Source organism: Callorhinchus milii, unplaced genomic scaffold, assembly GCF_018977255.1.
Source record: "Callorhinchus milii isolate IMCB2004 unplaced genomic scaffold, IMCB_Cmil_1.0 Scaffold4, whole genome shotgun sequence".
NCBI classification, from domain to species: domain Eukaryota; kingdom Metazoa; phylum Chordata; class Chondrichthyes; order Chimaeriformes; family Callorhinchidae; genus Callorhinchus; species Callorhinchus milii.
The window spans coordinates 32,730,015-32,746,841 of NW_024704745.1; the positions used below are offsets into that span (position 1 = coordinate 32,730,015).

Genomic DNA, 16,827 nt, shown 5'->3' on the forward strand with positions numbered 1-16,827 from the left:
GACTGCGAGATAGATACATGTATCTTTTCAACAGTAGTTTCAAATTGTGTATATGTGGTGGTTACATTTACTCTATACTATTTCTAGAATGACTTGAACAGTTCTTATGCTTTATTTTACTTAATTGATTATGGGTATAGCAAGTTTAAAAAAATTCAAAATGACATGTATAGTACAAACTTTTATTCAAAGCCCAGATCTGTAATAAAAACGAGTATACAAAGGATTTTCTGTGCAGATCAGCAGAGTACATTTTGCAATGTACATGTGAATGAAATATATGCAGTCACACAACACACACTGTGTGGTCACTTTGTTGTCCTTAACTTCTTCACCTCAGGTTCCTTATTAGCTGCACTTTTCTGTGACGTACTTCTTGGAACACTGACTCCAGGAATCTGTGACATGAAATAAAATTTCATTATTTTTTGTTAGAGATTTGTAGTAATTTGTAGTAATCTTTTGTTAGAGATTTGTAGAGTGGGGGAAGAGAAAAGGGGCAGGTTAAATGGATGTGGATCTAATTAGTTAGACGAGTTATATCATGGTTTTGAGATCCATAAAATGAGACGCTGCATTATAATGGGTTGTGATATCGTAACAACTTGAATTTACAGTATGGCTAAAGTTCAGAGCTTTCAGTTCATTGACATGATATAATAGGTCTTACCTCCTCTTCTACCTTAGGACAGACATAAGTTTAAACTCAGAGATAAATAATAATCCTTGAATTTGATATAGTGACTTAGCACAGCAAACTTTTGAAGAGCTTCACAAAATTGTTGTTGGGTGTAGTGACTGTCTTTAAAGTCAAGTATAGCAGCCAATTTGTGCACAGAAATGTTTCACAAACCAGTGAAGTGAATGTTTTGGGGAGATAGCTGGCCAGGACAAGGATAAAATCCCTTGTCTTTTTGTTAAACTATCTCAACAGACAGACTGCTCTTCAGTTTAACATCTCATCTGAAAGACGACAGCTCAAAGGACTGACTCAAAGGCTAGATTGCTACCAACTGAGTCAGGCTGATAGCAGCCATGAAGTGAGATTCTGCACTACCCAGATGATATTGTTAAGTCTGTCAAAGCAGAATTGGTAGAATATTGCAAATCCTACTACAAAAGGATTGCAAAATTCAATACAAATACCTGGCTAAAATCTAGGTCCAACCAGGATACCAACACAAAACCATAACGTTATCAGAGCACAATAAAAATGGGAAACTAACTAGTTATAAGAAGAAAACATGGGAGATTTGAATGGAAAATTAAATCCAAAAACAATGAACTAAATCTCAATTCCAATAAGACGGTTGCATTCATGGCAAAACATATCTCAATTTAGAGGGGTTCAATATAATTGAAACATCAAATTACTTGCAATTATTGTGTGGGGACAAACAGGGGCTCAATTTTTGAAAAACATCATTCACATTGCTGGAAGTCTGCATCTAGAGTGGAGCCATTCAATAAGAGGACCAAGCTTGCCATCGATGCTGGCATAGTGCAGTAAACTGGAGTTTTGTCTCCAGCAAATTCATTAGTTTGACAACCTCCCTTCCAGTTTGCAAGAAGACAAGTTGAAAAAAATCAAGTTTATTTAAGGCCAGCAAAGCTATACTCATGTTTCCCACCATCAAGATGCAATTTGTGCTTAATGTCAATTTTAGAAGGATCTTCTTTCACTTTAAGTAGAGCAATATTCTGATTAGCCATGAGAGGGTGAACTAGAGTATCAAAGTGACAGAATGTTAATCAGAACAAAGATCAAGGGAGAGGTCCAGCCAGAAAAATACAGGCAAATTGAACATACTGGAATAGACAGTAGCTTTCCTAATTAAAAAGCTTATTTGAAATATTATAAATAACACTGCAAAAATAAACCCTGTTTGCAACTGATACTTATAACTGGCAGATTGTACAGTATTGCATTATACAGTAATGTCTCAGAATGATTCACAGGACGACATCTTACAACACTCAATACTATTAATCATTATTAAATAACATTTCACTTAAAAAACTGAACTCTCACCTTTGGTTCCACCAGTGCCATTCTAATCCTCTGGTGTTGAATATTTGATGAATCTAATGTGATCGTCACAATTACTTTATCAAACATTTTAAATGTTGTTCCTTCCACAGTTAAGGATGGGATCTGAAAAAGCAGAGTAAAAATAAAACATGGAGACTGTCCCTTTCAATACGTGCACATTTCAAACAAGCACCTCAACTCGCTTACTAAAACAGAAGTTCAAACTGCTGCTGGATATATAAGGGATCACTTCAGTTTATTTAAACCATCCTAGGGAAGATTAAATAAACTAACTTATTTTGAATTAGTTTATTTTGGGTCCAAATTACAGCTTTTGTCTCCAATTATATAGGTATCCATGCAAATCTGCACTCTGGTAATGTCTTACAATTCTAGACAATTGGAAGCAAAAGCCTACAACTGGACTCAATTCTTTTAGAAATCAGAAACACTAAGCAACATAAATGAACTTGTGTTTTCGATGTTAAATAAAATCTAGTAACTATTAGAGGACCATAAATAAAACCATGTACCTCTTCATTGTAATGCAGATCTGGGGTTGGTTTATTTTTTTCTTCAAAGAAAACTGTGCCCTCCAAGCCAAACTTGGGAATTAGTACCACAATGGCATTCTTTTTCACAAATAAAATGTAACCAGCTTCATCAACAATTCCTTGATTTTTAAAGAACAACTGTAACATTGGACACAAAGATTTTAGATTCTTATAGTGAACAGTGAATAAAATAATCAGCATGAGATCCTTCAGAAACAGCAACTTTCATTTTTATAACATATCCCACATGTAGAGTAATGTCTCAGAGTGATTCACAGGGATAAGGACGTTATCAACCTTCAACACTATACCAATAATCACTTATGTTTGATTATGACAGAGTAACAGTTAAAAAGAATGAATTTCATTTTCATCAACAAATCAGGATTATTTTAGAGAATGTTTTACAACATAAAATACAGCAATTTTATCAAACAATCCCTGATGTAAAAGCAAAAATATCTTCCCACCTTGCTATATTGGCAGCAGCAAAACCAATTAACCTTGTGCAGAATAATCAGTAATCCATTGATCAATCTAGTCTGTATTGTCATGTGTACAGTAATACACATTCATCCAGTCAGTCATATCCTGATTCTGTATAGCTATTTTTGTAAATGGCATGAAACACATCTCACATTGTTTTGCTGCCCAATGAATGCACTAAATGAACAGAATATTTACAAGACACATTTAACCAGAAAATTATCAGTTTTCATACTGAACCTGAGTCCTCCATTTAATCTGGCAGTAAGGAAATCTAATCCCCCAAATGGATAGTTTAGAGTTCTGCATGGCAAATGTTGTAATTATTTGAGTAAACACAGAATTTGGAAGGAAAGTGATTTTCATTCACGGTGAGCTCTAATAGCAGACGGTAGTACTTTGGATATCTTGCAATCGTATGTTGTTTTACCTGAGTATGGAAAGCCACTGAGGCCCGTTGGGAATATTGGGCCATTTTATGACGATAATTGAGGTTATTACATAAAGCCTGTAGTTTGTGCTTGTCCATAAGATCTGGGTAGGTGCAGTCAGCATTGATCGATACAGCCAAGAGTCGGTGTACAATTATATCAGAATATCTGCAAAGAAGGTAGAAAGATAAACTGTGATTAAGCAAACAAGCAGCATCCAGAACAGTATTGACCAAGTCTTTTCAAAATACTTAATTAAACCACTTCACAAAATATTATTGGGATTGGTGGGAGTTTAAATCATTCAGAGCAATTTGTTCTGCCAGTTTATTAATTCATTTCAGTACCATTTCTCTTGTCTTTTCTCCAACACACTTAAAACCTTTTCTCTCCAAACCCCTTAATTCCTTTACTTCCCAAATATGTATCTTCCCAAGCAAATGGCACACATATCCTATTCACTATATAATTTATTTATTTTTTTACACACATCTAGCGCTACTTGGCCTTTCTTGTTGATGATTGAGGGCTTTTGGCACAACATTCATACCTTCTGATTGGCGATGTGAAGTGAGTGTAGATATGAGAAGCCAAACCAAAGTGATGAAAGTCTGTATCCATTCCAGAGCAAAAATAGACAGCCTGCATCATACAACGAGTTGCTAGGATTCGTAGCAATGTGTTTAAATATGGAGAGCCAGGCACTTCAGCTTTATCCAAAGAGTCTGCTAGAGCCTTTGCTGAATCTGTGTGAATCTCCAAACCCTGAAAGGACAGCCAGGACATAATCAACTATATAGTATTTAGTTGGTCTTTACACATGCAAATGTAGTTCTCTTTCAGTTAATGGGTTTTAGAATATATATATATATTTTGTAACATCTTGATGTACACTCCTATTGATTGATCTGTGAAATATTGTACAATGAATTGCACATCACACTTATATATTATATATATTTTATATATATATGTATCACATACATCATATCTCGAAGATGTGATAAGGCGCTATATCAAATGCAGGGATTATTATTATATTATTTAGTAAAAGTGAAAAGTGTCTGTCGCATTCATGGGTGAAGTAAATCGCTTCAATGTACAGTATTTAACAGAAAACTTGCTGTGTATGCGAGCGAGGGTGGTAGTTCGGGCTTGTATGGAGCATAAACACTCTCTAACTCTACTTATCACTCTAACTCTCTACCTCTACTTGGAGTCCTGTGGCTCAGTGGTTAGAGCACTTGCCTTGCAAGTGCGACACCTGGGTTTAATTCCAGGCAGGCTGAAACCTTTGGCAAGTTTCCTTACTCCACACGCTTGATAATAATTCCTCCAAAAAACAAAAATAAATTGGTCATTTTCAATCCACGATGTGGGACACTGCTGTTTGCAATTGGTTCCCGCATTTCACACACAAATATAATATATGTGGAGATCTGTAGCTCAGTGGTTAGAGCACTCGCTTTGCAAGTGAGAGACCTGAGTTCAATTCCAGGCAGAGGGCGAAACCTTGGGCAAGTTTCCTTACTCCACACAGAGCCTAATAATAATCCCTCCAAAACCAAAAATAATAATAAATTGGTCGTTTTCAATCTACGACTGTTTGTGGGGCATTGCTGTGCGCAATTGGCTGCCGCGTTCGCCCACAAATATACAGTCAATTCACTTTACGGTGTGTTCTGTGAAGCACTTTAGGACGTCCTCCCAACGTGAAAAGGGCTATATCAAATGCAAGGATTATTATTATTATTATATACAGTCAATTCACTTTACAGCATATTCTGCGAAGCGCCTTGAGACTCTAGAAGATGTGAAAAGTGCTATATCAAATGCAAGGATTATTATTATTATTATTATATTTGCTGTGTACAATTGGCTGCTGCATTTCGCCCACACAATATAGTCAATTCACTTTGCAGTATATTCTGTGAAACACTGTGAGACATCTCAGATGATGTGATAAGGCAGTATATCCAGGAATGCCTCAAATAATGAATTCCTAAGATACACACACATTTTTGTAGGATTTCATAAAGCATCTTGATTGTAATCACTTTGTACAATACATTTTCCAGGTTTGTGCACATCACATTTAACAACTGCATCTGCCTCAATAACATCTCGATGTATGCTATTGATTGATCTGTGAAATATTGTACAATGAATTGCACATCACACACATCATATCTGTATTTCCTATAAAATCCTATGAGATAAATTTATATATCATTCATTAAGTATGCAAATATAATGGTGCTAAGAGTCAGTGTTGCTATAATTTTGCTCTATGTGGAGTCCTGTAGCTCAGTGGTTAGAGCACTCGCTTTGCAAGCGAGAGACCCGAGTTCAATTCCAGGCAGGTCAGGGCGAAACCTTGGGCAAGTTTCCTTACTCCACACAGAGCCTAATAATAATCCCTCCAAAACCAAAAACAATAATAAATTGGGTCATTTTCAATCTATGACTGTTTGTGGGACATTGCTGTGCACAATTGGCTGCCGCATTCGCCCACATATATGCAGTCAATTCACTTTACAGTGTGTTCTGTGAAGCGCTTTGGGACGTCCTCCCGACGTGAAAAGCGCTATATCAAATGCAAGGATTATTATTATTATTATTACTTTTAAATACAAAACAAATTTACATTTATATTTCACGTTGGGAGGATTTCTCAAGCCCTGAACAATACTGGGTAAGCGAGGTGAGGGTGGGAGCTAAGGTGGGTGGGAAGGGCAAAGATGACCAAAAGTACAAAGAGGTAGGTCTCGAGAATGACCTTGAATGAGGTGAGGAAAGGAGCGAGTCAAAGAGACGTTGGGATGGAGTTCCAGAAAGTGGGGCAGAATGGCTGAAGCCTGCTTGCTAATGGTGGACAATGGTGGACAAACTTTACGCTGAGTTGGTAGATAGTACATTAACTTGTTGAAAGGATTGTAAGAGAAATCTAACAATGATTGCACAACATAGCTACAATTTGTTTTAAACAAGATAGAAAACTCACCAAGATTGAATACAATGATCACTTACACAAAGATGTATGTGTGTAAAGCCCACTTGAGAATGTTCACTTTGGCTGTACAATGTACTCAGTATTTTCATGTTGGCTATCCTCTATTTAATAATAATAATTTGGTCACTCAATCCACGACTGTTTGTGGGACACTGCTGTGCGCAATTGGCTCTTGTGTTTCGTCCAGAAAATATACAGTCAATTCACTTTACAGTATATTCTGTGAAGTGCTTTGAGACGCCTCGAAGACATGATAAGGTGCTATATTAAATGCAAGCATTATTATTATATATTGTATTATTTACTCACCTGGCTTGCTGCTGCCTTTACCAGGATGCCATAGTTTGATGGAGGAGGTTCTGGATGCTTTCTCAGTAATGCACAATCTGAAAACTCATCATAAATTTTCTGTGCAACTGAAATGTTGGCCAGCAACATGAACTCTTCAACCATTGAATTGGTTTCCCTATATTTACATATTATACATATATAAAAATTAAAATAATTTTACAGCTCTAACCTTTATTTCAGCCAATTATCCAAAATGTTGCAAATATCAAAACAAAACAACTTGGATTTATATAGAGCCGTCCACAGCGGACGGCGTCTCAGAGCGCTTTACAGTAATGGATCCTGGGACCGAGCCCGGGGGAGGGGAAGGTGACCAAAGGCGCGGTCGAAAAGAAAGGTCTTCAGCAGAGACCTGAAAATGGGAAGGGAGGGAGCGAGACGAAGAGAGTGAAGAAGGCAGTTCCAGAGCTTTGGGGCATAGTGGCTGAAGGCACAGCCGCCGAGGGTGGAGTGGAGGACTCGGGGGACAAGGAGGAGGCCAGACCTGGAGGAACGAAGGTAACGGGTACTATTTTGAGGAGAGAGGTCAGAGAGGTAGGGGGTTGTAGAGGAGTGCAGGGACTTGAATTCAAGGGTGAGGATGTTGAAATCGATCCTCTCTTGGATAGGCAGCCTGTGCAGTCTGGCAATGACTGGGGTGATCGGGGAGCAGAATTTGGTACGAGTGAGAATACGAATAGAAAAACTCTGCTACTTCATTCAAAATTATTTTATGATATAAAACTCACTTAAGAGTTTTCAAAATTATTGACATACAATATAAATTTACATTTATATAGTGCCTTTCATGTCAGAATGATGTCCCAAAGCATTTAATTATATAATACTGCTGTACAATAAAATTATTAATATTGTAATTAATAATTAATATTATATGGCTATACGCAATTGCCCCTTTTCACCCCACAAAATACACAGTCAATCCACTTTACAATGTATTCTGGGAAGCTCTTTGAGACATCTTAATGACATGATAAGACCCTATATCAAATGCAAGGACTATTATTATTATCAATAATAAAGATACCTGTAATATTTAGAGTTTCAACACTAAGTGCTGAAAAACATGTGCCAATATTTAAAATGAAAAATGTAGTTTTCAAAATAGGATCAACATTTATTCCCATGGCTAAAATTGAACAATCCTGGATTATATAAATAATAGGTAGGATATTTTTCAGGGTAGGCATTCTTGAATTGTTCCTGCTCCACTTTGCTTGAAAAAAGATACAATATCCAATGTAAATGGAGCTAATTTTTTTTNACAAATTTCACAACGCCATCTTACTTTGAAAAAGATACTAAAGCTATTGAAAATACTGTATTATTCAATCATGATGGTGCAAATCAGCTGATGTTATCCTCAAACTAACCAGATAAAACGTTTATCACATTCAATCTCCTAATATGCAGAGAATCTATGATTAACTGTTTTTTCTGCACTTTTAGGGGCAGATACGACTCAGCTCACAACAGTGTATGGAATACAAGATCTAAACATTGAATATATTCATATTTATAGGTACGCAAATTATAAATAACATGTACCTTAGCTCTTTGGTCTGCAGGTCAATGGGATCATGGGTCTCGCTGTCTATGTGAAAGCGAACTTCAGGGGAGGAGAGTGTTAGAGCACTGAAAACAAAGACAAATTTCAATTAAACCATTTTCGTACAACAGATTTTAGGAAGTGAGATAGATACCTAATGCATCTCAGTATCTTTGCTACTAAAATATGTCAATAAAATGAGTTCGACTGATCAATTTTATACAATTTATATCAAAGATTTAAAACAAATTTGAAATCCACACAAGTATAGTTTGTTGTAAAATAAATCCCACAAAATTAAAAAGCATATGTGTGAAATACAATTGTACCATGAAACAAACTGAAAGTTTAAAATGAATTTAAATTAATTTACTCAGTGTCTCTGTCATTAAATAGCAGATCATGTATGCGTAGGTTGAATTTTAAAATTGATCTGAAAACAAACAGAATAGCTGGAAATATTTCATATTGATTACAAGAAAGCTAAACACCTGAGTCGTGCCAAAGATATGAGGGAATTTGAATTTAACTGAATCAGTCTCATCAACCAAAGGAAAATATTGCTCAAGTTGTGCTAAAATCAGATCCTTAAAACTTGTATCCCCTTCAATCAAAAACAAGGATGTGACAATCTTTTGAACTATCTGAGTGATCAAACAAGTTTAATCATCTGGACAGTATAATTTCAGTGCTCCGAGACACTGCCCATGTGAAGGGCGCTATCTAAATGTTGTTACAATACAAAATTACATTTGTATAGCACCTTTCACGTTGGGAGGACATCCCAAGGCGCTGGACAGTCAGGGATGTGGACCCGAATGGGGGAGTTGGGATCGGGGAGGTGGAGGGCAGGAAGCGTAGGAGGGTGGCCGAAGGCGCGGTTGAAGAGGAGGGTCTTGAGACGTGCCTTGATGGGGCAAGGGAGGGAGCGAGGTAATGGATGGAGTTCCAAAGGGTGGGGGCATTGAAGCTGAAGGCCCGACGGCCGATGGTAGGGCGGGCCGGTCGGGGACATGGAGTTGTGCGTAATTGGTTGCCGTGTTCTCCCACGAAACACAAACATTTTACAGTGTATTCTGTGAAGCGCTTTGAGACATCTCAATGATGTGATACAGTGCTCTATCAAATGCAAAGATTATTGTATCATGCCATATGGTCTGCTTTACGTATAAAACTTCACTGTTGCGTTGAAGATCTGGTAACTGAGAAACCCAGAAAAATAGAAGTTTTCCAGTTTCAGGGCATGTTTTGCCTCCCTAAGATGTTCCACTCCACTTCCCTATGTCTTCAGAACTCCGGCATGGGCTAGCAGAATTCAAGACGTTGGGATCCCAAGGTGCAATAATCCAGGGGATAAACTTTACTACAAAACATTGCACTTATATCATGCATTTTACACGGAATTATATCTTGGAATTGCCTTGTTAAGGAACTGTACCAATAATTTTCAATGAACAGAAGGATTATTTTGGTGCAAGCCAAATCAAATAGTCTATGCCACCCGTGAAAAGGGTGGCCTTGTCACATATAAAACGCCACTTATTGTCATATGAACAGAAACAAACTAGCTTAAATGCCCCATTTTAAGGAAAAACTTTTAACAACAAGATTCTCACCCCATTTTAACCCTCTTCTTTTTAAGTTCCTTTGCAAGTGTATTCAGACGACGAAGGCCCATCGTAATGTTATCATTCATACTTTCATCGTCAATTCTCATCTGTGCTTCAGCGTACGTGAGCGATGCCTATTACATAACAAATATAAAACATACAGTAGTTTAAAATATATCTGTACACAACTTTCTCCCATGGTATTGAAATGGCACTAGGTATACATAAGAGCAAATAAATGCCAATGAAACAGTTAAAAGCAATGCTGTTATTTAAGTTACTAGAATCAGCCAAGTATACATTGATACTACCTTTGTTACTGAAACAATAAATGATAGAATAAAATATATAAAGCAACAATAACAAATTACATTTGTATAGCCTTTTAACGTCAGGAGAACATCCCAAGGCACTGGACGGTGATTTGGACCCGAGCAAGGGGGTGGGATCAGGAGGGGTGGAGGGCTAGGAGGGTAGGTGTAGGAGGGTGGCCGATGGTGCAGTCGAAAACGAGGATCTTGAAATGTGTCTTGAAGGGAGGCAAGGCAGGGAGCAAGGCGAAGGGACTGTGGGATGGAGTTCCAAAGGGTGGCGGCAGAGGCTGAAGGCCTGAGAGCCGATGGTGGGGTGGGCTGGGCAGGGGACGGGGAGCAGACCGGAGCATGCTGAATGGAGGGAGTGGACGGGTTAATATGGCTTTGACAGGTGACAGAGGTAGTAAGGAGCAAGGCCGTGGCGGGCTTCGAAGGTGAGGACGAAGATTTTGAACTCTAATATCTGGCGGACGGGGGGCCAGTGAGGGTGGGGCTGATAGGGTCTCTCTCCCAAGTCCCTCCTGAGCATTATCATGCTATATCTATTTGTCAGTTTCTGTTCAATAAACATAACGAAGAATTAAATGCAATATAACATAAAAAGATGATGTACGTTGCAATACAGAAAAATATTAAGGAATCCTGAGATGTTTTGAATGCCCAAATGTTCAAAACTTCCTTAAATTATTCAAACATAAATTTCTTTTTTTTTGCTATTTTTCTATTCAATCGAAAAGGGTTTTTCATAAAGGCCAACAAAAGATTTTGCCTCCTTTGACTAGATCTCAATATGCCAATCAGGATTTATTTAAATAGGTAATTTGGAGGAATATCATTCAAAGTGAAGATTGCTGGATGCCTTGGATAGATTGAAATGGTTTGCCGTACTTTAGTGAATTTCAAGATGTTATCCCTCATAAAACAAGTCTTTCAATGCATTAAAAATCAAACTCATAAACATAAAACTGCATGTCCATCCAGTATAGATTATCAGTGAGGCATCTCACACTCCAGGTTTAGAAGCCAATGAAAGCCTTTCTGAAAATGCAACATATGCCTCAGTGTTTGTTTTATGTAGCCAGTTAATACGATAAGTAGGTCAAGTTTTAAAGGTACAAATAAGAAGTATATTCTTGGGTGAAAGGGCAAGTGATAGTTAATTGCTACATGGTCTTTCTTCCATTATATTTTCTAAATCAATTTCAATAGATTCAGATAAAGCTTCCAGCTGTAAAGCAATATTCTCACTCATTACTTTCCATCTATGTATATATGGAGAAAACTCACCCTCTCACTCTCACCTCTAACATACAAACATAAAACCTCCAGATTGGGAATGGGGTACAGACACTGCAGATAAGCACATTGATTTACCTTAGAATTAATTACACTTTTTGTAAACACCGTGCTTATGATTTCAGCATTCCGTGACATTTCCCAAATGCAAGAAAATGCAAACCTACAGAAAAAATACAAAACACCAAATTAAGCATTTATAATAAGTTTCTCCCTCCTTTCTAAAAAAATAAAAAACATTTTGAAACACATTTTTGAGACATCCTCCCTACATGAAAGATGCTGTATATAAATTTAAATTGTTGTTGTTGACTATAATCTTGCTTCACCAGACATTCTCCCAAGTGAGTTTTCCCATCAATAAAACCAGGTATACTGGGTCCACAGCATCGTCACCGAGGCCATTTGTTGCCTCAGCTAAGATCACCAAGTTCAGCACAGACTGAAGATGAAAGCTTGGACATTCTGGATTGCATGGCTCAGTTTCACATGACTTAACATTGGGAGACTCCATAAATAAGGTATTTAAGTAGTTCTGTAGAAATCTTCAAATTAGAAACAAACTTATTTATAAAAAAATAAATTGGAGCTTCCTTTGTCGACTGTTCGTAACTCAGCTAACACAATTCAGATTTCTGTCATTATATTTGCCAACAGCTTTTCCTCCCGCTCCTGCGCCATCACATGCAACATTCCTCAGAACTCTATCCTTGGTCCTCTCCCCTTTAATATCTACATCCTCCCATTTGGCAGTATCAGGCTTGAGACTAACTTCCATATGTAGCTGATGATAGCCAACACGTCGGGAGGACGTCCCAGGGCGCTGGACAGTTAGGGATTTGTTCCCGAGCTGGGGGTTGGAATCAAGAGTGGAGGGTAAGGGGTGTGGGGGTAGAAGGAAGATCCTGGACTTGCCCGTTTGGTGAATCCCTGATCTTGGCTGTGCCATGAGGTTGTGCAGGGGCTTATTAGAGGCAGACTGCCTCCACCTTTGATTCCAGAATCACTGCTGTCTTGAGTGATTGCCTGTTGGACATGAGAGCTAACCTTCTCCAGTTAAATGTCGACAAGACAGAGGCTCTCTTGCTCGGCTCACATTGGTGCATTCTCACTTCAAGCGCTGACAGCATCATTTTGATGGATGCACTCTCCACCTCATTGAGCCAGTCCAGAATCTTGGTGTCTTGTTCGACTCATTCTCGCTTTCAAATCATTTCAGTGTCTTGCTCCACCCTACCTGTGTACCTTTCTAAAAACTCTACCAATTCTATCCGCTCCCTCCGCTTGCCAAGCACTAGCCTGCTTCACGTCCCCTACAACCCCACTAATGGCAGTTGGACTTTCAATGTTTCTGCCCCCACTCTCTGGAACTCCATCCCGTAGTCCCTTCACCTTATCTCTTCTGTCACCTCCTTTAAGGTTTTGATGGTGCTTTCGGTCATCTTCCCACCTCCTTTCGCCCTCAACCCCTACCAAATCCAACTCTTGGGTGCAAAACCCTCGACTGTCCAGCACCCTGGGCCACCTTCCCAACATTAAAGGAGCTATATATTTGCAATTTGTTGTAGTTGAATTTTAACACATACATTTAGAAAAATTACCTTTCTACATTGGATTTTAAGGAGCAAAGATTTGAACTCAGCAATTCTGGAACCATGTCAATTCTCTATTACAAAAGAAAAAGAAATGTAATTATTATTGATGCAGCACTTTTCTGTAGGATTGTACTGGATATTCTCAAAGTAACCTGTGTACTGATCATTTATGATTTTACACACCAAGTAAAGATATTTTATCTTTCATAACTATTCTGAACAAGACTTTACAATGTTCAAAAATTGTCAGTTTAAGATAATTTGGTTTTGACAAAAAATATTAAATCCAAATTCTAAAAAATTCTAAATACCTTTCTAAATTATTTTTAAACCTATTTTCTACAGCCCTTACCTTCTCACAAAGATATACAGTGGTCCCTCGATTTGTTGCTTCCTGGTCCAGGGCATTTCCTGGCCGGATAAAATGGCTCACATCCGCTATGTGTACCCCAACCTGGTTTTGAAAAGTCAGATAGTAGAATTATTGTTTAGCAACAGATCTGCATTCTTGGTTTCTGGTTCATATAAATCACAGAACCAAAACTAAGAAATCTCTCAGAAAACGTGCATTCTGATAAAAAAAAGTTTTACTAGTCATTCAGTCTTATTGATGTATATATAAAATACCTCAGCATTCCATGAACATATTAAGTTTGTAATAGTATTTTTTGGTATAATTCATTGTCATTTTTATCTTGATGGAAGTGCGAATTCAAACTAGACGCAATTCAATAAAGAACATCATGACTTGCAGTAGTGCTTTTTTTAAAGATATAAATTAATTGAAATGAACTATTCCAAAATGTGCGCAAAATAAGCTAAATTTAACAAGCTAGAGACCCAGAGTGATTCAGATTCAAGTCTGTAACACGGTTTAACTGTATACTTTATATCACAATTTACCTCCAGATTTCCATTTTCTAACTCCTTACAATGTAGAGCATCGTCAATATCAGTACATCCAGGAGGGTCCACACTGCAGATGTCGAGATGCCTCAAGTCCTTCCTTGCTTTCAAATCCTGCAATAATTCATCATGTTCAAGAAATGGGCAATTTAGCTATTGCGCAATATGAAAGCCAATGGTTTATCTAACTTACTCAAGGCATTATAAATACAAAAGTACACTGCACATCCATTTCTCTAAGCAAAATAACCGACACCACATTTTGAAGTAAAGAACATATTTCCTTAGATATAACGGAGAATAACCCCCTTTTAATTTCAATACAATGAAGGTTAAACTGATTCCAACTTAATGAACCTTAAGTTAAATTAATAACTTAATGAATCCTTGCTCTTTTATGCAAGAATAATATAAAACTGTTGTTTTCTAGAACCATCTGAAAACTAGATTGATCAGTTCAGCTATCAACGCCACAGTAAAGTGTAATCTCCCTTATCCCCTGCCCGCTCCCCGAAAACATACACATCAGAAAATCTACTTGGTGAGATGAGGAAGCTCAACCAACTATATATTTACTCTCCATCACTCAGTCACAGAGCTTGAAGCAGCCATTGTGACATTCTCCAGATCGTTAACATTCTCTCTATACCATACACATTGACTGAGATTTCACTCTACCTCCTTTGTGATAATCCATGGCACCTTGGGCAGAAAACTAAGTACAGCCTGTGAGAAAGGTTGATGGGGAACATCGTGTTCAAGAAGGAGAACTTCGGTCTCAGTTTCTTTATCACCAGCATTTCCCAGACTTTTGACAAAGTGACCCTGCATTAATTCAAAGAATACTATTTTTGGATTAAGGAAGAGAGTATTGTAGAATATACAGGAATTTAGACATTAAATTTTAAAACATTTAGATTTGAAGAGAAATGGTATTCAGGCATGATATGCAAAAATAATGGTTTAAGATTTAGAAAGGATTACTATATACTGCAGTAGTCTTATTCCTCAGTCATCAACTGAAAATTATTTTGCAATGATTGCTTCACAGCTATTGATTCTTCTACAAAAAGGTATTTACACAAATAAGGAAGCACACTGGGTTGTCTGTAATGAGTGTCTACGAGCAGAAAACAAAACAAGGCCAGATCTGAACAAAAATACCCATGAAGTTCACAGTATATTTTATTAAAAAGAATGGGATGTGGGGAGGGGGGGTTATAAATCACTTGAGTATCATTTAGGTTTATAATATTGTCTGAACATAATTAGATTATTGCCGTACAATTATGGCACGGCCAAGTCATCCTTTATTCTATCCACCTATTGACTGGTCAAATCTGCGTTTGTCAGATATGACTGGTGACTATCCTACTTGGAGTAGAGTCAACCAGGGTCTCCTTGGAGTTGAATTGGCTTTGTAGAACCTTCAGTCTGGTTTGGATACTCTTAAGCATGGTGATGATTTTCTGCATGTATCACACCTGACTGACCAAACCATTTTTTTATTCTCAATGCAACAAATCAAACGAGTAAATTTAAACTGATGCCTCTCGTTTTGGACTTACATTAGGATACCGAGAGTTTCTGGGCCATCCATCAATTACCACAATGATTCTCTGGTTCTCCAGGGTAGAAGATTGTCTGGTCTCTATTCGAATCCTAGGTATCCTGCGGTCTGCTGGTGTGAACAAGTGTTTTGTTGACTTGAAATAAAAACAAAATAGAAAATAATTCAGGTACATGTTTTTTGATCACAAAATCAAATAAAAAGTTATCCTTTTTAACAATATTCTTACCTCTTTAATCTGCGACTTTGATAACATACCACAGTACGATCTCCAGTTCCTTTTGATCACGCCAACTACTTTACCAGTTGCCTTTGAAAACTTCTTGTTTGTAACAACCTTAAAATAATTTAAAATCATTTTAAAAACTTAAGAGATCATTTGGACTATTTCATAAAATTATAATTTACTGAAAATTCTTAATGTGCATAAATCCTCTTGATCCCAATATCCAAATATTCACTTAAAGGAAACCACAAATGTAGAATGAGCTAGAGACAACCTAGGAACAGGTTTTATGGGTTTTAATCTGAGATGATGAATGAAGAGAAGTTAGTGCCACTCAAAACAGAAACCACAACTACTGCTTTGTGGTTCATGGCAACACCTAGCAAAATAAAGGGCTCCACTTACTGATTTAACTTTCAAGACTTCATGCATATTGTATGCAGATTTGCTTTGAAATATCTTTGAAATATTAAAACAGAAAGTTTAATAAGCTGAATTGTTTAAAAATCTCTAAACTGCACATTTCAGCCTGAGTTATGAAAGTATTGCAGCATATACACAACCATTGAATTTCTTACACTTTCTTTCTCTTCCTCTCCTTCATCGTCAACTTGCCCTTCATCCTGAAGGATGACAGCTGATGGTGCCACCCAACTCTCTTTGGGCAGTAATTCAACTGCTACTAGATCTTCATGTACAGCTCGGTTCAGATTCTTCAGTCCCTGTATGAGGACCTGTAAAATCATTTATATATGATAATCTGTAGTCATCTGATTTTTTTTAATGAGCTTTGAATGACCCTGTCATGGTTCTGATATGTATGAATCTTCTTCTCATGTTACAAAGCTAATGAAGAACACATTTTGGAAGAAACCTACACTCCTGAAGTTAGAC

The 16,827-nt window shown here is 37.4% G+C and overlaps 1 protein-coding gene across 1 annotated transcript in view; it reads right to left on the reverse strand.

Annotated features, from left to right (window-relative positions):
* Positions 1-168: 168 nt before the first annotated feature.
* The window catches only part of dis3 (DIS3 exosome endoribonuclease and 3'-5' exoribonuclease), a 28,519-nt gene continuing 11,860 nt past the window's right edge, over positions 169-16,827 (reverse strand). Inside the window, exons 6-21 of the mRNA XM_007890736.2 lie at positions 16,512-16,667; positions 15,937-16,044; positions 15,706-15,843; positions 14,816-14,962; positions 14,135-14,251; positions 13,584-13,685; positions 13,238-13,302; positions 11,715-11,799; positions 10,033-10,160; positions 8,416-8,502; positions 6,826-6,982; positions 4,054-4,268; positions 3,503-3,671; positions 2,566-2,724; positions 2,033-2,155; positions 169-398 (exon numbers count right to left, since the gene is read on the reverse strand). Of these exons, the coding sequence (XP_007888927.1) occupies positions 309-398; positions 2,033-2,155; positions 2,566-2,724; positions 3,503-3,671; positions 4,054-4,268; positions 6,826-6,982; positions 8,416-8,502; positions 10,033-10,160; positions 11,715-11,799; positions 13,238-13,302; positions 13,584-13,685; positions 14,135-14,251; positions 14,816-14,962; positions 15,706-15,843; positions 15,937-16,044; positions 16,512-16,667 (2,046 nt within the window). The 3' untranslated portion in view covers positions 169-308. The remainder of the gene's footprint in view (positions 399-2,032; positions 2,156-2,565; positions 2,725-3,502; positions 3,672-4,053; positions 4,269-6,825; positions 6,983-8,415; positions 8,503-10,032; positions 10,161-11,714; positions 11,800-13,237; positions 13,303-13,583; positions 13,686-14,134; positions 14,252-14,815; positions 14,963-15,705; positions 15,844-15,936; positions 16,045-16,511; positions 16,668-16,827) is intronic.